Source organism: Cyprinus carpio, chromosome B1 (genome assembly GCF_018340385.1).
Source record: "Cyprinus carpio isolate SPL01 chromosome B1, ASM1834038v1, whole genome shotgun sequence".
Classification (NCBI taxonomy): domain Eukaryota; kingdom Metazoa; phylum Chordata; class Actinopteri; order Cypriniformes; family Cyprinidae; genus Cyprinus; species Cyprinus carpio.
Window position 1 is genome coordinate 24,195,202 of NC_056597.1, and position 18,990 is coordinate 24,214,191.

At 37.2% G+C, this 18,990-nt stretch overlaps 3 protein-coding genes across 4 annotated transcripts; all 3 read right to left on the reverse strand.

Annotated features, from left to right (window-relative positions):
* Nucleotides 1-4,365: 4,365 nt before the first annotated feature.
* Nucleotides 4,366-12,157, reverse strand: LOC109092239. Of its 2 annotated transcripts, none has more exons than XM_019105986.2 (11): nucleotides 12,038-12,157; nucleotides 11,511-11,631; nucleotides 10,744-10,880; nucleotides 10,269-10,386; nucleotides 8,582-9,316; nucleotides 8,367-8,509; nucleotides 7,554-7,677; nucleotides 6,890-7,474; nucleotides 6,330-6,478; nucleotides 6,070-6,193; nucleotides 4,366-4,972 (listed from the first exon to the last, which is right to left on the reverse strand). In XM_019105986.2, the coding sequence occupies exons 2-11, from the start codon at nucleotides 11,614-11,616 to the stop codon at nucleotides 4,587-4,589; spliced, it is 2,607 nt and encodes an 868-aa protein (XP_018961531.1). In that variant the 5' UTR covers nucleotides 11,617-11,631; nucleotides 12,038-12,157; the 3' UTR covers nucleotides 4,366-4,586. The 2 variants fall into 2 exon arrangements, with proteins under 2 accessions (XP_018961531.1, XP_042572979.1); XM_042717045.1 differs by having other exon boundaries at nucleotides 12,054-12,134.
* A 2,589-nt stretch (nucleotides 12,158-14,746) lies between these two features.
* LOC109092252 (protein-lysine methyltransferase METTL21E-like) lies at nucleotides 14,747-16,405 on the reverse strand. The gene is made up of 2 exons (XM_042715988.1): nucleotides 16,391-16,405; nucleotides 14,747-15,386 (listed from the first exon to the last, which is right to left on the reverse strand). Exons 1-2 carry the CDS (start codon nucleotides 16,403-16,405, stop codon nucleotides 14,967-14,969), a joined length of 435 nt encoding a protein of 144 aa, XP_042571922.1. The 3' UTR covers nucleotides 14,747-14,966.
* Nucleotides 16,406-16,740: 335 nt separating this feature from the next.
* trmt10c (tRNA methyltransferase 10C, mitochondrial RNase P subunit) lies at nucleotides 16,741-18,507 on the reverse strand. The gene is made up of 2 exons (XM_042717046.1): nucleotides 18,368-18,507; nucleotides 16,741-17,263 (listed from the first exon to the last, which is right to left on the reverse strand). The coding sequence occupies exon 2, from the start codon at nucleotides 17,200-17,202 to the stop codon at nucleotides 16,756-16,758; it is 447 nt and encodes a 148-aa protein (XP_042572980.1). The 5' UTR covers nucleotides 17,203-17,263; nucleotides 18,368-18,507; the 3' UTR covers nucleotides 16,741-16,755.
* Between the last annotated feature and the right edge of the window lie 483 nt (nucleotides 18,508-18,990).

Sequence of the window (18,990 nt, forward strand, 5' to 3'; positions counted from 1 at the left end):
ATGTGCATTAATTCATCCCACTCACAAAAAAAAAAAAAAACAAAACAGATTTAGTATTCATCAAAATGAATCAAAACAGTGAAATGCAAACTCAGAATATGACGCAAACCTGCAATAATTAAATATATTAAATAACACAAATGTATCTATTCCCATTTTATTAACAGTGTCTTTGCTGCTGTAACACATTACTTTCCATAAAAAGTAACTATGTAACGTATTTAGTTACTTTTTTAGGGAGTAACGCAATATTGTAAGGCATTACTTTTAAAAGTAACTTTCCCCAACACTGTATATCAGTTAAAACACACGTATGCGCATACAAATATCTAACTGGAATGAAAGTGGTAAAATCAAGACAGGATTTTCTTAACATAAGACTTGTTATCAGTTGAAATAGATGTACAATGTCTAAACTTTTACAACATTACACGAAAGGCTAAATATTTGGTCTCACGTAGTGCATGGAAAGGAGAACGGCGCAGGGTGTCTGGGGTCGTGTGATTACTGATGAGACCGTATCAGTGTGCTGTATTTCAAAAGGTTGTAGAACATAAGCCTGTTTCTACGGTCGCAACTCATTTGCAACCTAATTAGTTTTGAGGGATCTGGCATTGTGAACTTTGGTGTTGTGTGTCAGCTGAAGTTCAGTGATCAAAACAGATCATGTTCAGTGATCAAAGGATCTCCATTGCATCTATTTATGACGTTCACCTGTGAGTGAGAACTTTGTCAAAGTTTAGCCAAAAGTTCACCGACTGGTCAAAGGATGTGTGCCCTATTGAACCTTTTATAACAACAAAACATCTGGAGAATTTACACAGGGGCATCTGCTGGATTGTTAGGTAAAGTTCTTGAAGATAAGAAAAACCAGGAGGGTTTATTTATAATGTAGATCTGCTGAATGTGATTTCACAGATGTTCAGGATGAGATCAGATCGATCGGGTCGAGGGTGATTGTTTTTAGCAAGGCGGTCTATGCTGTACGAAGATGTTGTTTCATTTTTGTTAATTTAGTTTATTTCAGTTACATTTATTATTTTTATTCACACCTAGATTTGTCAAGCCTCAACACAAACATACACTGCAAATGCAAACAAGTACACAAACAAACAAACAATCACACACACACAAACGTAAAACATACAGAAAACAAACATACACGCAAACAAAGACAAACATACTGTACAAACAAACATACAAACTAAAACTTACAAACAAACACAAATATACACCCAAACTCAAACAAGCACACAAACATACAAACAAACCATCTAGGGCACAAACAAACACTCACACATAAACACAAACATACACAGAAACACAGACATACATGCAAACACAAACATGTATACAAACAAACACAAACATACAGCAAAAACACAAGCACAAAGATATAGACTAACATAAATTCAAACGCAAACATACACACAAACACAAACATACAAGACGCTTACGGAGATATTTCATTATGAATTAGACCTTTATTAGATTGAAAATTAGTTGTCATAAGGTAGTTTGCAACAAAAAGTGTTTCTTATACAAGGTGCTACAAACCCGATGTGTCTGATGGTTTATGATGACATAATTATCTAACTGATACAGATGTTAAGATGTCAGTAATCTTTTTTAGCTTTCATGTAGGATTCATGTCCACGCTCAAGTGTTTTTAGTAAGAGTCCTGGACAAATGACAATAGATGCTTGAAAGACTTCTCTCTTTAAGATATTTTTAATGACAGACTAAAAGCTTTAGATTGTTTAAAACAATTGAGTTTATGCATTTCTCTTAAATATGTATACAGTAACCAGTGAGTACATGAAGCAGAATAAATATATAACCTCATAAATTCATTGTGGTTCTACCATGTTAATCAATAAAAAAAGACTTGATTTATATACCATATCTTACTTTCTTTTCAAAACACAATAAAAATTCTTATGACTTTTTAAATGTCGAACAACCGGTTTTGTTGGAAATAAAAAAAAATGTTATATGTTATGTTTCTTAGTTAGAATGCTTATAGTTTGTAGTAAAATCACATCTTTTAAGCTAAAACATCTTTATTTCAAACACTCTCACGCACCCACGCAGTTTTCACAGACACCCCCCACGAACTGCCAACAACATCCTTAAGTTTGTTTTAACATTTAGCTGTAGCTGAGACCCTGATGGGATTATTTTATGCACAGTTTTGGGAAGGTTACTATGGAAATGTAATTGGTTATAGATCACAAGTTACTCTATTTAAAATCTAAAAGGTATAGTGTAACTATTTCAATTACTTTTAAAAAGTAATGTAACTGATTACATTTGATTACATTTTGTATCACTTTTCTAAATATGTAACGTTTTCAACTGTTAATCTTTTGAAACATGTAAACCGGCCAAGGTTAACGTTACAGTAGGACTCAACAACTAATGACTGTCAGACTTTCAGAATCCTTCATCACTTAAATTAGGATTGTGATCATTTCATTTTAAAGCACAACCACCACAAAATCAGATTTGCTTTGAGATTGTTCTGAGATTAAATAAACATTTAAAACCACAACAAGATAGTTTAATAGCTATGATACTGTTTTTGAAATCAAGTCTTTGCATAGCTTCGACAGGAAACATTAACGGCTTGGTAAAACAGTTCAACATAAAAAATAAATATACATCACCCAAACAGGAAATAAAACAGTTATTGAATAAGCATGTGTCCTAAACTCCTGAAACATCTGTCTCATATTTTAGAGCAGTCAATGCAGTTTATGAAATATATCAATTAAATCTGTGTTTTTATGTTTGCGTTTGTATGTCTGTGTTTGTTGTTTACGTTTGTATGTTTGTGTGTGTTTATGTGTGTTTGTTTTCTGTATGTTTACGTTTGTGTGTGTTTGTGTACTTGTTTGCATTTGCAGTGTATGTGTGAGTGTTTGTTTTTGCGTGTGTTTGTGCCCTAGTTTGTTTGTTTGTATGTTTGTGTGCTTGTTTGAGTTTGGGTGTATATTTGTGTTTGTTTGTACAGTATGTTTGCATTTGTATGTTTGTCTTTGTGTGTATTTTTATGTTTTTTATGTTTTTATGTATGTTTGTGATTGTATGTTTGTGTACTTGTTTGCATTTGCAGTGTATGTTTGTGTTGAGGCTTGACAAATCTTGGTGTGAATAAAAATAATAAATGTAACTAAAATAAACAAAATTAACAAAAATGAAACAACATCTTCGTACGGCATAGACTGCCTTGTTAAAAACAATCACCCTCGACCCGATCGATCTGATCTCATCCTGAACATCTGTGAAATCACATTCAGCAGATCTACATTATAAATAAACCTTCCTGGTTTTTCTTATCTTCAAGAACTTTACCTAACAATCCAGCAGATGCCCCTGTGTAAATTCTCCAGATGTTTGTTGTTATAAAAGGTTCAATAGGGCACACATCCTTTGACCAGTCGGTGAACTTTTGGCTAAACTTTGACAAAGTTCTCACTCACAGGTGAACGTCATAAATAGATGCAATGGAGATCCTTTGATTACTGAACATGATCTGTTTTGATCTCTGAACTTCAGCTGACACACAACAACAAAGTCCACAATGCCAGATCCCTCAAAACTAATTAGGTTGCAAATGAGTTGTGACCGTAGAAACAGGCTTATGTTCTACAACCTTTTGAAATACAGGACACTGATATGGTCTCATCAGTAATCACACGACCCCAGACACCCTGCGCCGTTCTTCTTTCCATGCACTACGTGAGAACAAATATTTAGCCTTTCGTGTAATGTTGTAAAAGTTTAGACATTGTACGTCTATTTCAACTGAAAACAAGTCTTATGTTAAGAAAATCCTGTCTTGATTTTATCACTTTCATTCCAGTTAGATATTTGTATGTGCATACATGTGTTTTAACTGATATAGCATGCTAGAAGTTAAGATTGACAAAAATAAAAGACAGATTAAAGGAATTAGGCTGCTAAATTAAGTGTGAATAACTAAATAAACTAAAATAAATCAAATCAAACCAAACAACATTTTTCCTGTGGCTTAGAGGAGATTATTTAGAAGGAAACTTGTGTAACCTAATTTTAAAGTAAAAATGCTGGTCTAATGTTAAAAATCGGTAGAATGTTTTCACCAATTAAGAAATGATGTCGATTTATTAAAAACATTAATTCTTTTAACATACGTTTAAATCTATCTTTGCGTCCTCTGGTGTTAGGGATGTGTTGGGGGCGAGGATGTAGGCTATCTGACGGAGAAAAACCTTTTTATTTTGTTTAACTTGTGACAAAACTCTAACTTTTAAAAACTGTAGCTAACGGTAGACTACAACATAGATTTTGACAAGTATATTTTTGCTTAACGTTCGCTTCTGATACTTTTTTTTTGTTAGCTCGAGGTGAGAGAAGAATTTTTATGAACCTCATCAATCTATACTCATCACTATACTCTCTCTGGAATTGTCTGCAGTGTGAACATGGTGTTGGTTCTTTAAACAAACGTGAGCCAGAGCCACTTATCTTCACCTCCTCTACCTGTGCCAGCAGTGTAGTTCAGAAAGCCTTCTCAAAGCGGTGCATTGAGGTTCACCTCATCAGATTCTCACGGTAGCGGAGTAAATCCTCACCTCATCCAGCTCCATCAGTAATGTGGTGTTAAAAGCTTTCTGAAAGTTCTCAATAAATACCAGGTCTGACTGATACCGGACCTTGTTTGCAAGGATTATCGTTGTCCCTGTTTGACAGAAGTGAAGCATGGTGTCGAGAAGCTCAGTGAGGCAGTTGTGGTGATAGACCACATCAGCTGCCAGAATGTAATCGTAAGAATGCGTGGAACGGGGAAACGTCTCCTCCAGCTTGTAGCCCCATTGCAATGCTGTAACCTGAGGCTCGTGTCTCCAGTGCAATCTGGTATTCCGGTTCAAGTTGCACCTCAGATTACCGAGGATATCTGGCAGATCCGTGGCCGTCAGTTTAGCACCTACAAATTAGTGACACCATTTAGTTTTGGTCTTAAGCTTAGTCTAAACCAGGGCTGTCCAGTTCTGCTCCCGGGGGGCTACTATCTCAGATCAGCTCAAATCCCATTTAACACACCTGAACAAGATAGTCAAGGTCTTTGGGATTACTAAAAACTCCAGGCAGGTGTGTTGGGGATGGTTGGAACTAAATTCTGCAGGACGTTGGCCCTCTGGGAGCAGGATTGGACACCCCATAGCTTAGTCCAATGGTTTCCAATCACGTTCCTAAAGGCCCCCAACCTCACTCCACTTTTTGCATGTCTCCTTTGTCTGACAGACCCATTTCAGGTCTTGGAGTAGTATCAGCCTCAGACGTCACGTCCACGGACTGTTGGCTAAACGTCTGATGCATACGGCACACAAAATTGGAACACTGCAGGAGTTGCGGAGTTGTCATTGGATTTGTTAAATTATACAGGATTTCCAGAAGATATGCGTTTCGTGTTCTTTAACGTTCCGCCTGGAAACAAAAATGCCGTGAGGCCAAACCCCTCTTGGAAGAAGAAAGCCGTCGTGTTTACATCTTTGATGATCAGCGCTTATCAGGATCAACTAAACACTGGATTATGTGAAATATTTAAATTTTGCAACATAGAATCTTTAAAATATGTCAAAGAGTTTTACACACCGTTATTGTGGGGACATTTCCACAGCCCTAAACATGATGTGACAGAATGAAACGTGATTGGTTGCTTTACCTGTCAGTCATGTGGCCTTTTGGGTAGCCCTTGGCCATTTAAAGTGGCTAAAGTTCCCAGACCTTCTGCTATCCGTCTGAAGGTCTGGCTACGTGAGACGATGCAAAATGTTCATTGTTGAGGGCTTCAGGAACGTGGTTCAGGGTGTAGGCAAGTTCAGATCTAGAGAGCCGCTGTCCTGCAGAGTTTAACTCCAACCCTAATCAAACAAGCTACTCGATGTCTTCAGGATTGCTAAGGCTGTAGGCAGGTGAGTTTTTTTTTCTTTTCAGGGTTGAAGCAAAACTTCTGCAGGGCAGTGACTCTTTAGGATGAACTTGCCTACCCCTGGCCTAATTGTATCAAATATTGAGACGTACCAAGAAGTGTGGCAACTATCGAGACGAGGCCTGTTCCTGCGCCGAGCTCCAGCGTTGATTTGTCAAGTAGATTAATCTGCTGTCGACCTGTTGGGGTGTCCAGGAATCTGCAAAGGGCCAATGCCTATGACATTCATAACCAGGAGTTCATAGTCTCCATTAGACTCTTTGTATTTTACCTTCTCACAAAGCACACATATAGTTTCTTCCTGATATGACAGGTTGATATACTGCTGTGCTATTGAACATTTAATGCTCACCGCTGGCCATACTATACCGCCATAATGGCCTATGGCTTCTTGAATTTTGATTTCATGACCCAGAAAGTAGTAGATCTCCTTGCCAAGACTGGAGTAGACGGTGGGAGCCCAGGATCGGCGCTCTGGTGGTTCTGTGTTGGCAGGTACAACTGAGGGAAAGATAAAAGAAGCGTATCCCATCAGATAGGTATCCATAGCCCCTTTCGCACTGGAGGAAGCTTTCCATAGTTCCTATAACTATTGGCGGAGGTTCCCACTTTTTGGAGCGTTCGCACCACAGGATCTAGAAACGTGTTTAGTTCTAGGAACTCCGTTTGAGTAAGATACACTTACATCACTGATAGTTCCTATACAACTGTTTTAGACCCTACTCCGAAGTATGAGCTAAATTGGTTCCCCCAAGTGGTGTTGTTAGAACTAAATACATTCCTAGTTCCTGCAGTGCGAACACACCAAAAAGAAGGAACTTCTGCTAAAAGTTCTAGGAACTATGAAAAGGTTCCTCCGGTGCGACATCACCTATATAAGTGCATTGGGTCTCTACAATATGCAAGCCTAACCTTCTTCCTCTGCAGGTTTTCCCAAATCCTGGAGTTCTTTGTCTGCTTGTGTCTCATCTGGCGTTTGAGTATCATCACACTCTAGATGTTCCACTTCCTCTGCATCGTTTCCGTTCTCGTTTGTAGAATTTGGCTCCCCGGCATCATAATTGTCGTCCTCTTCCTTGTTCATCTCTTGAACCTGGTCACCTCCCTGCTCTGGTGTCTTGCTGGTTGCTATGTAAATCCTCACATCATCCAAGTCTTCAAGGAGTGTGATTTCAAAATATCTAAGAAAGTTGTCAATGAAGCCCAGATCCGAAGCATAGCGGACCTTGTTCGCCCAGACTAGAATAGTTCCCGGCTGGCAGAAGTGACGCATGGTGACTAGTAATTCTGCTAGGAAGTCATGGTGATAGACCACATCAGTCGCCAACACATAATCATACTGGTGAGTGGATCTAGGGAAGAACTCATCCAGCTTGTGACCCCAGTAGAGTTCTGCAACCATGGGCTCGTGTCTCCGCCGGCCTCTCGTGTTCCTGTTGAGGTTGTATCTCAGATTACTTAGTATCTCGGGTAAATCCGTTGCTGTTAGTTTGGCACCTATAGAGCAATTTCAGTTATTATCTTGCAACGTACAAAACCATTTAGACTAGTACCCGAGTCTTATCCCAACACTTACCCAATAATGTGACGACAACCGAAAGTAAGCCGGTTCCGGCTCCAAGTTCAAGAACTGATTTGTCAAGTAAATCAATGTGCTGATGACCCTGCGGCATTTCCAAGAATCGGCAAAGTGCAAGTGCCTATATGGAAGGAATACAAATCACATTTTAAAAGTACAACATGTTTGTTTTGCTTGACTGTTTTCTTGGACTTACTTTATAATGCCCCTATTTTCTTGAATGCAGCATCACACAAAAGCAAAGTTCTTGGGTTATTGATGTCAATGCTGATCTAGGGCCAGATTTACTAAACAGGGCAAATTAGCGCAAGAGCGCAATTCCAAAGCAGTGCCCATGGGCGTTGAAATGATTTACTAACAATGCACAAATTAAAGAACACAGCAACATCTCACTTACATATCAACCAATGCAATATACCAAGCAGTATACTGATGCTCATCAGGTGCGGGTTTTCTACTTACAACACAGGCACAAAATTTGTGTTTTTGGGTGTTAAATAATTTGACGAGTGCAAATGTTAGTAAACTGTGTTGTGTGATTCATTTTAATACTCTCCTCCCATAAATTTTGCATCTGAAAGGGAAACTCCTACAAATGCATATTCAATAACGTCAGGCGCAAAAATAACTGTCCACACGTTTTCACCTCTAATCCTTCAGCGCGTGTCTTTAGTAAATATTGACAGTACTATTTTAACACCAAAAGACGGTTTGCATTGGCGCAAGCTGTTAGTAAGTCTGGCCCATACTCTATTCACATGTGCATTTGTTTCGCATGGTTCATTGTTACTGCAGTTGAAAGTGTCTCACCGCTGGCCATATCATAGCACCGTAAAAATCGATGGACTCCTGAATTGTAATTTCCTGGCCCAAAAAATGATAAACTTCTTTCCCGGGTCTGCAGTAAATAGTCGGTGCCCAGGATCTCATATACTCTCCTCCTGTGCTTCCATCTTAAAGAAAAGCCCAAATCAGACTCAAATTCATTAGATAAGCAACTGTGTTTTAGAACAAATATCACTGACCAGATTTCTGCTCTACAAACGCTGAATCCATCTCACTGCAGCCGTCGTGGTCTTCTTCACTATCCTCAGGTTCATTTTCAAGGTTTGTGTTGTTGTCGTCGTCGTCATCTTCGATATTGTTCAGGTTTCCATCCTCCTGGTTTTCCACATCAACATAACCTGTAGCCTGCTCTTCTCTAAAATCTACATCTTTCTTTTCATATTCTTGAACCTGTTCTACAAACTTTTGTTCTGTCCATTTAATCTTTCCTTCATTTATCTCTTCCTTTGTCTTTTTGTTGACCATTTCATCCTCGTCCACTCCTTTCCTCGCATCCCCTTTAGTCTCTTTTGAGGTCTCTAGTCCACTTTCTTCTCTCGTGGTGGCAGAGTAAATCTTTACCTCTCCGTTGTCTGCCAGCAGGATGGTGTTGAATGTTTTTTTGAAGTTCTCCGCAAACACTAGATCAGAATCGAAGCGGGTCTTGTTGGCCCATATGAGGGTTGTACCCGGCTGGCAGAAGTGGCGCATGGTAGCTAATAATTCTGCTAGATAGTCATGGTGATAGACCACGTCGGCTGCTAATATGTAGTCGTATCTGTAGACTGAGCGATGGAAGGTCTTGTCGAGCTCATAACCCCAAGTGAGCGCCGCCACCTGCGGCGTGTATCTGCAGCGGCCCCGTGTGTTTCTGGATAGGTTGCTTCCCAGGTTCCCGAGAACTTCAGGCAGGTCAGTTGCTGTTACCCAAGCACCTGGAGAGGATTATACAGGTATGAAAACACAACACAACCATAGGCTTGTAATATGTTGTCAAATCCCACTCCTGGAGGGCCAATGTCCTGCAGAGGGGGCGATAAACATAACATTTCTCAAGAGCAATTGTAATGGTTAACGCATTACAAGTAATGCGAGTTGCGTAATCAGATTACTTTTTAAGTAACTAGTAAAGAAACGCATTATACTTTTTAATTCAGAAGGAAAAATCTGAGTTTTTCAAATAAGTAACACCAGTTACTTTGTTTCCATGTGTTGAGTGACAGTTCTGGTGTTGCCATGGTGACAGAGATCATGTGTAAGTGCAGAGTGTTGTGTGTGAACATGATCTTACTGTAGTTCTAGACTAAATATGAACATGTTTACTCATCTCACCTGCACAAAAACAGATTCAGTGTTCCTCACAATCAATAAAAGCAGTCAAATGCAAACTCAGAATATTAGACAAACCTGTAATAATTAAATGTTAAATAAGACAAATCATTTATGTATTTAATCCCAGTTTATTAACCAATATCTTTCCTTCTAACCTTCGATGATCTAATTCAATCATACTAATAAGCTAAATTAACACATTTGTATTTGATTTTAGTTATTGCTGAATAGTGCTGAACTTTCTTCTCCTGCGTCATATTCTTCATGTGATTAGTTTGAGCAGCGCCCTCTACTGTACAGACGAGAATTTACACTTCCTTCAGCCTGAGGCTTATTCATTCCACTTGTTGTGTGAGAGGGCTTTTACATTTGTAAAAGAAGAACTTTTTTATATTAAAAACAAACAAGTAAGCCCTGTCCAGATTTAAAAGTAACTCAAAAGTAACGTAACGCATTCATTACTTTAAGTAATTAGTTATTTTTTAGGGAGTAACACGATATTGTAATGCATTACTTTTAAAAGTAACTTTCCCAGCGTTGCTGCTTCGTACCTACCCAACAGACTGGCCACGATGGAAACAAGACCCGTGCCGGCGCCAATCTCTAGCACCGCCTTGTCAACAAGGTCAACCATCACTTGGTTGGACTCAAGGTAGCGACACAGAGCCAGAGCCTAAATAATAATTTAGAAAATGTATCATGATTATGAATATCAATCAGGAACCAATGTACAAATGGTTAAAGGTGAACTGTGCCATTATTCTGCTTTCTCAAACATTCCTTACATGTGCCCATCCCTGTTTGCCATTGGTCAGTTAGATAGCCCCGCCCCAAACTCGTTAATGGTCGAGTCAGAAGTTGACATTTAGGGCAACTCAAACACACAGATCATTGCTGTGAAAGTGTCACAGTGTTACACTCTTCAGAAAGCCAGTGACTCTGAATTGAACACCTGGAAGAATATGAACATCCGACTAATGGCACACTTCAGCTTATATATTTCAAATATGTAATAAAGTATTCGTCTCACTGCTGGCCAGATGACAGAACCAAATGAATCAAGAGACTCCCAGATGCTGATCTCATGACCGGCGAAATAATGGATCTCTTTTCCAATGGTGGAAAGCACACTGGGCTCCCAGGATGCCTTACGCACAGGGACGAATTCTGCCCAAAGTAACAAGTGAAAACCTGATGCATTTCTCGTTCAAATCTATACCGATGTAGTGTTGTGGTTTCAGTCAGAGTTTAAAGGAATAGTTCACCCAGAAATAAAAATGTGCTGTAAATGTGTTCACCCTCAGGTCATCCAAGATCAGGATGAGTTTGTTTCTTCGTCAGATTTGTAGCATTGTATCAGTGTCTCATCAATGGATGCTCTGCAGTAAATGGGTGCCGTCAGAATGAGAGTCCAAACAGCTGATAAAAACATCACAATAATCCACAAGTAATCCACAGCACTCCAGTCCATCAGTTAACATCTGGAGAAGACAAAAGCTGAAACACATCCAGCATTAAGATCTTTTTAACTTTAAACCATTGCTGCTTGGGACAAAATCCATAACAATGCTTCCTGTGGATTACTTGGACTCTCATTCTGACGGCACCCATTCACTGCTGATGATCCATTGCTGAGGAACTGATGGGATGCTACATTTATCCAAATCTGAGGAAGAAACAAACTCCTCTACATCTCGGATGGCCTGAGAGGGAACACATCTTCATTTCTGGGAAAGCTTGTTCCTTTAAGAGAAGGTAACTTTGAGATAATTTGCCAATACATTTTTAATTACTTACCATCATGCTTTTCTTTGTCTTCTTCATCAGTATCATCTTTCGCAGTGTTCACGCTCCCATCCGTCTCCACTGTGGCATCTGCATTTCCAGACTGAGAACGATCCATGATGAGGTTTACTCGCTGATTTAAAACACAAATTTAGATCATTGTTTTAAGATCATCTCTTTTTTAATGTTGACCTGTTAAAATCTGTTTTTGCCAGTTTCTCAAACATTGTTTGTCAGATTAGTTCATAAAATATGCAAATAAATCACTGTGCAATTTCAACAAAGTAGCAAAAACATCAAGTGCATGATGTGATGCTATGTAGCATGTCCTTTTTAAAATAGGACTTTCAGGATTTTTCGTTCAGAGAGACATCAGAAACAAGCTACTTGTAAAAGTTTGCATATACAGGCAAGTGAAATAAAAATGCATGGGTGCAATCAGATAAACTTCAACGATATTATACAGTTCAAGCTTAGTGCTACTGTATTTCCTAAAATGCATTCTGAAGCTTCAGAAGAATTCACTGTGTTCCACTCACATCACTGCACCTTCACCTTTACTTGCTTGAATCTCCGGAGGAGTCTGCAGAGGTCAGCTTTACCTTGTTGATCTGTTCCTCTTCACAGTTATCCGGTCAGTGCTTCTGCAACTGCATCCTCAGCGAGGTTATAGACAGGCATCACGCAACACTCCAGCGTCATGCTGCCATGACTATATTTAGCTGGAGATACATGAAGCAGAGGCACATCCACACAAACACTGAGAAATAGAGCATGATGTACGAGATGGGGAATGAGCTTCTGCTGGCACAAAGAGATTGTGAAGACAAACACTAAAGCCTTGAGATAATAGAGCTCTTCAGAAGGCCAGTGACTGTTATCTGCTTATTTAGTAAGCACATATTGTACTAGTCTGACTGGAAGTATTGCACGACGCATAATGTTTCTTACTGTTCTTAAAGTAAAACATTTGCAGTATGCTGAATTGTACAAGTGTTTTACTTTGGGGTGAATCTTACGAAACCTGTCAAGAACATGCTTGAATCATATTTCACTCCAAAATCAAAAGAAAAATAAATTGTGCCTTTCTCAATTAGTGTTATGCAATAAAAATGTAAAAGGAAATAATTAATGCATCACTGTACTATTTTTTTGCACTGATTTAGTAAGTCAGTCAAAAAAATAAATAAAGGTAAATGAGAATTTTTAAGGTAAATAAAATGCACGCAATATAAAATTAAAAAAAGTTCATGCTTTACTTTAAGATAATTGGTCCTCTTTCAGTTAGTGCAATTCAGAAAATATTGATTTTAGATTAAAGCTAGGAATTTTGGGGTAATATGCTGTTTATTGCACTGCTTTTAAGGGTAAACAAAATGCAAAAATTCATTGTTTTCTTTAAGAAGATCCTTCCTCTCCCAATAAAGTATTATGCAGTAAAAAAAATAAAAAAAATAAAAATGTATTTAAATGTAAGGCTTTATGCATAATATGCTGTTTATTACGCTGTTGGTAAGGTTAAACAAAATGCAAAAAATGCATGTTTTTCTTTAAGAAAATTGGTCCTTTCCCATGCAGAATAATACAATAAAATACTGATAAATTAAAATGTTTTTAAATGTAATAATTTATGCATCATATGTAATTTATTGCAGTGCTTTGCAGGGTAAACAAAAGCCACACCATGTAAAAAAAAAAAAAATGTGCAAAAAATGTATATAATTTTTATTGGGGTGTGGTGCAGTGTAATCTGAACATGTGGCATTCACCCTTATATTTTTTGCCCATTAATTCCATCCCTGTTGGTTTCTATGAGTCTAGGCAGCTGGTATGCACTAAATGGATTCCACAGAAGGGAAACCCAATATAACACTCATTATATCTCTGGAGGACACATGAGTTCATCGCCCTAAATCCTTGCTGTATGCTCTCCAGTTTCTTGTGTGATTGTCAAAACCCTCTGGAATCAGTGGGCGGTTGAACACCTTTACCATGTAGGGCCTGATCTCTTCCACATTTACAGCGTTTGGCAGATGTATGCATGAAGAGATAATGTTAAAATGATTGGCTTTGTTGCATTGGGATGCTTTCTAAATCTCTCTTTTTGTTTATGTGGATTATATGTGGTGTACGTGTGTCTTCATCATGTAATGGCACTGCCAGACTCCAGCACTTGATGCCAGGATCAAATAACTCTGTAAATCATCATCAGACATGCATGCATGGTCCAAATGGGCTGCTGCCCTCAGAAGAACCAAAACATGTTTGTAATCCATTACTGCTACGTGCCGTTAGTCATAAACACATCTGGTTCTTCTTAACTTGGAAATCAGTTCTGCTTTCATCTAGAAGCTCCAAATAAGAAAAGCCTGTAAACACTGTCGAGTTTCAGAAGCTGTGTTTAGAGAAGGAAACCTGACTCAGAATGTTTCATGTTTATTTCCAAGTATTGAAAATGCTCGTGTTGTAAAAGTTTAATTTCTGTATCGAAAACTTAAGAGAGTGAATGTAATTAAAAAACATGATCACGTGAAAATAACATCGCTGTTCAAAACTGATTGACTTACAAACATCATACACTTCTTCATCATCAAGTTCTTGAAGTAAACATGAAATTCTCCACAGATCACAACGGTGATGCTGCTTTGTCACATTATTACATATTATTGATGGAAAGGAATAGTTCGCAAAAAATGAAAACTGGCTCACCCTCAGGCCGTACTAGATCAGGATGAGTCTGTTTCTTGGAGAAATGTAGCACTGCATCAGTGTCTCAGCAATGGATGCTCTGCAGTGAATGGGTGCCGTCAGAATGAGAGTCCAAACAGCTGATAAAAACATCACAATAATCCACAAGTAATCCACAGCACTCCAGTCCATCAGGTAACATCTGGAGAAGACAAAAGCTGAAACATATACAGCATTAAGATGTTTTTAACTCAAATACCATAAGAGTTCTAGAGTCTTAATAACTCTTCCTCCAGTGAAAAAGTGCATCTCCTGTTGTCTCTCACATCAAAATCCAGACACATATTTGTTTAGAGCTGTTTAAACGCTGCTTGATCTGTGCAGATTTCTCTCTCCTGATTCACACCAGAAACTTTTTAAGACATTTTTAACAGTGTTATTATGGATTATAGACTCTATGTATTTGAGTTAAAAGCGTCTTAATGCTGGATTTGTTTCATCTTTTGTCTTCTCCAGATGTTCACTGATGGACTGGAGTGCTGTGGATTACTTGTGGATTATTGTGATGTTTTTATCAGCTGTTTGGACTCTCATTCTGACGGCACCCATTCACTGCAGAGCAGATACTGAAACTGTATTTATTTTTCTCCTCAGTAACTGTTGTTTTTATTTTAGACATCAGCAGTTCTTGAAACTTCTGGAATCACGAAATGAATCGTGGTTAATTAATTATCTTATCCTAACCCACCCTGTAATATATTTTAGTTACAGTTCTTCAGGTCAAACGCGTCGTTTCTGTGCGCGGTACAGCTTTATCCGCAGGCTGGGCAGGTTGTAAAGTTCCTCCAGGTGAAAGTGCTTCTTAAATGTGTCCACGAAGCTGTTCTCCGGATCCAGACGGAACCTCATGGCCCACAGGATGACGGTGTGGTCTGAACACAGGTGCATGAAGGTCTCCATCAGCTGCTGCAGGTACGGATGCGCGTACACCACGTCTGCGGCCATGATGTAGTCGTAGTGGCAGGTGTTGCGCGGGAATCGCTCCTCCAGCTGTTGCCCCCAGCTGAGCTCGGTCACAAGCGGCTCGTGTCTGCAGAGTCCTCTGGTGTTACGGTTCACGTTGTGTCTCAGATTACCCAGGACATCCGGCAGGTCCGTGGACGTCACCTTTGCACCTGCAGGTGGAGAACAACAGGTATGCTTTCACTAATATACCCACAAATAAAACTAAAGAATGTTATATTGTTTATTTAATTTGCACTACATTTATATAATTAAAAAATTATATTTTTTTTAAAATCATTTTGAGCAATTTTTTAAATAATTTTCATTTTTGGAAAATTTAAATAATTAGAAAACATTAATTAAAAATATGTTTAAATAATTCTTAATTTTGATTTCCACAAAATTTTATATTAATATGTTTTTGCTAAATTTGAATAATTGGAAAAATTTTATTAAAAATATGTTAAAATAATCATTAAATAATTTTAGTTTTCACTAAATGTTCACCAAATTTAAATAAATTAAAAATAATATATTTTTATAATATAATAATATTTACATATTTAAATATAATAATAAATTTAATATTCATACATTTCAAAATGTCAGTAATTAATTTTTTTAAAATATGAAAGTAATTATTAAACCATTTTAAATAAGTTTACTTTTTGCTAAGTTTCATATTCATACATTTTTTTCATATTCATAAAATTTTAATTATTTTTAAATAATAATACATTTTAAATATTATTTATTTAAAATATTTTATATTTTTTCTAAATTTCATATTATACATTAAAAATTAAAAATCTGATATTTAACAAATATTTTCTAAATAATTAAATTTTCAATTTAAATTATTACAATGTAATTTTAAAACTAATAAATATTCAATTTTATATTCATAAATGTAAATGTAATAAAGACAAACCTTTTGTATTTGATTCTTAAAAAGAGATTTAAATATCAGGAATTTCAGCCTCTTCTTTATTCTAAAGAATTTTTGAATATTCTGTATTCTAATTAATCTCTAACTATTTGCCTTTGATGCATGTTATTGTAGTTCTAATAGTACTTTGATTTTCTATTTTTTTTATTTTGTCTGCTTTTACTTTACTGGAGTCTAATGAAAAAAAACCCAAACAAAACGAAATAACAATACCACGCTAATGCCATGTTTTTGTTATTATTTGAAGTACGAAATAGAAGTGCATGGCTTGTGCCGTTTTTTTGTTATTATTTGAAGTATTCCTGCGTATCAAATCCACACTCTGATTGGCTCTCACCCAGGTGTGAAAATATTATTAGAATCCTGGATTTTAGTTTGTCCCTGCAGCACAGAAGCAGTCATCAGTAGCACAGGTATATTTGTAGCAATAGACAACAATACATTGTATGGGTCACAATTATACATTTCTCTTTTATGACAAAAATCATTAGGATATTAAGATCATGTTCCATGAAGATATTTTGTACATTTCCTACCGTAAATATATCAAAACTTAATTTTTGATTAGTAATATGCATTGCTAAGAACTTTTTTTGCTTTTATGCTTTTGTTTATTTAATAGCTTTTCAAATTGTAGCCTACTTTAAAAGTCACAGTTTCCGCTTCTCTCTCGGATTTCTTCCTCTCCTGCTTCTCTTTCTTGGAGATCTTGTGGGACTCTTTAATGGCCAGGAACTTGAGGTATTTCTTCTTGGCGGATCTGGTCGCGAGCCGAGTGAGATCCTGCAGCTGCTCGTCTGTGATGTTCTTGGGCACGAACTTGCCGGCCTGATGCCACATCTCCACCAGCTCACGGTTATCGTCCAGCGCCGAGCGACTCGGACTCTCGCTCTCGCTCTCCTCCCGCAGCGCTTGAGACCTCATCACCGTCTTCCAGGCGTCCAGATCCAGAGCGCTTTCTTCTGACGCATCTTTCCCAGCGCCGCGGCTGGAGCTGAAGGCTCTGATGGAGGTTCTGAAGCAGCTCAGTGCCAGTGAACGCGAGCGCAGGAACATCATCATCACCTGCTGTGGAGAGAGACTCTGCACTAGCTGTCCTCGGGGGGGATTTACAGCTTCATTTCTACACAGACACAAACAATAAATTATTCAAAAACACTTGTGTATATTGGCTTTACGCTGAATTTGTATACTTTAAAAAAATCACAGTTTATATAAATATATATTTTGATTTTAATTTTAATTTTTTACCTTTTTTTATATTTGTATACCATGATACTTACTTATAAATATATATATATAGGGTTACAAAACAGTGGAAAATTTTCAGTAAATTTTGGAAACTTTCTAGGATTTTTCTTGGAATATTCCAGGGATTTTTGGAAAGTTTCTGGAGATATTCCACCCCTTTTGCAACCCTAAATATATATTGTTTATTGATTAGTTTTAAAAACAAAATTATTGCATACTTTAAAAGTCATAATTTATGTAAACATAATATAATACATATATTATAATTATATTATTATATTTTTATTGCATACATTAAGTCATATATATATTTAAATGTGAATTTACTGCAAAAAATGTGTTTGTTGTGATAAAACAGACCGTAAAGTCTTTATGCAAAATCTAATTTCTTATTTTTGTCTCTTGATTTGGAGGTGGAATATGACAATACTGCTGTTTTTTATTTATTTTAACTTTCATTATGAGAATGAGAGGGCAACAGTGTGAAAATATTTAAACTGTCATGAAAACACTGTCAAAATGTCACAAATTAAAACAGATCAAAGGTTCTAAATCAGGCTTCATCTTCTGTATGCAAAATATAATTTCTTATTTTTGTGTTTTGCTATTTTTTTTCTTCAGTTAACCACATGAAACAGACACAAACACTGGCTACAATAAAAGATACTGAACCTTTCCTTTGTTTTTGACCAGGAAAGAAATACAGCTCATTTAGCTTAAAGGGGCATGTTGTCACAAGACTAAATATAAGCTATACGTAATAACCCAAAAAGTCTAATTTAAGTTTGAAAGGCAGAATCCACGAAAAATATTGCATGACGGCTTTGAACTACGTTTGAAATTATGAACTCTTCCAGAAAGTCAAGTATGTCTGACTCAAACTCGAGAGTTTCGGTGATATAACAACTAGCCCCGGTCTTCTCGACATCTTTAATCACACTCACACTCACACTCATTAAGAGCAAAATCAACATACCACATCAGCTGTATTTCTGTTTGTTCACGCAGAAGCCACTACTGATGGACCCTCAGAAGGACACACGCTGCTCGCTGTCATGTGGATGTCGGGGTGCAACGATAAAAGCCGACCGTGCGGAAATCAGCATTGGTTTATTTAATGGCCCGTCTGTTATTGAATATTTTAAAAGATTTTTTTAAATTTTTTTAACGTTTGAAATTTTGTTAGTGTGATTTAAAACGGTAAAACACGTAATATCACTAAGAGTAATAACACATTTATGTTGAGATGCGCACACAGTGTAGGAACTATTGATGGCGTTGCTAGTCGGACCATATGTAGCGGTACGCCACGCACATCCGCTGTAAACATCCGCTGGGGGTCACGCGCATATTAAAAAACGTTAAAAATACCACCGTTCAGAAACTTTTGACTGGTAGTGTACACCAGTATATCAAGTGAAATTACATCCTCGCTATCTTTAGCATCACATCGTCAATTAACATTCTACTCTGTTAATTAAAAAGCTGTTTATATGCACATTCACTAATTATGAGGAGCACACATGTAAGAGGCTGACAATTAGCTGAACATATACTTGTTTAATTAGTGACACTTAATCTGCATTTTAAAATCTATTA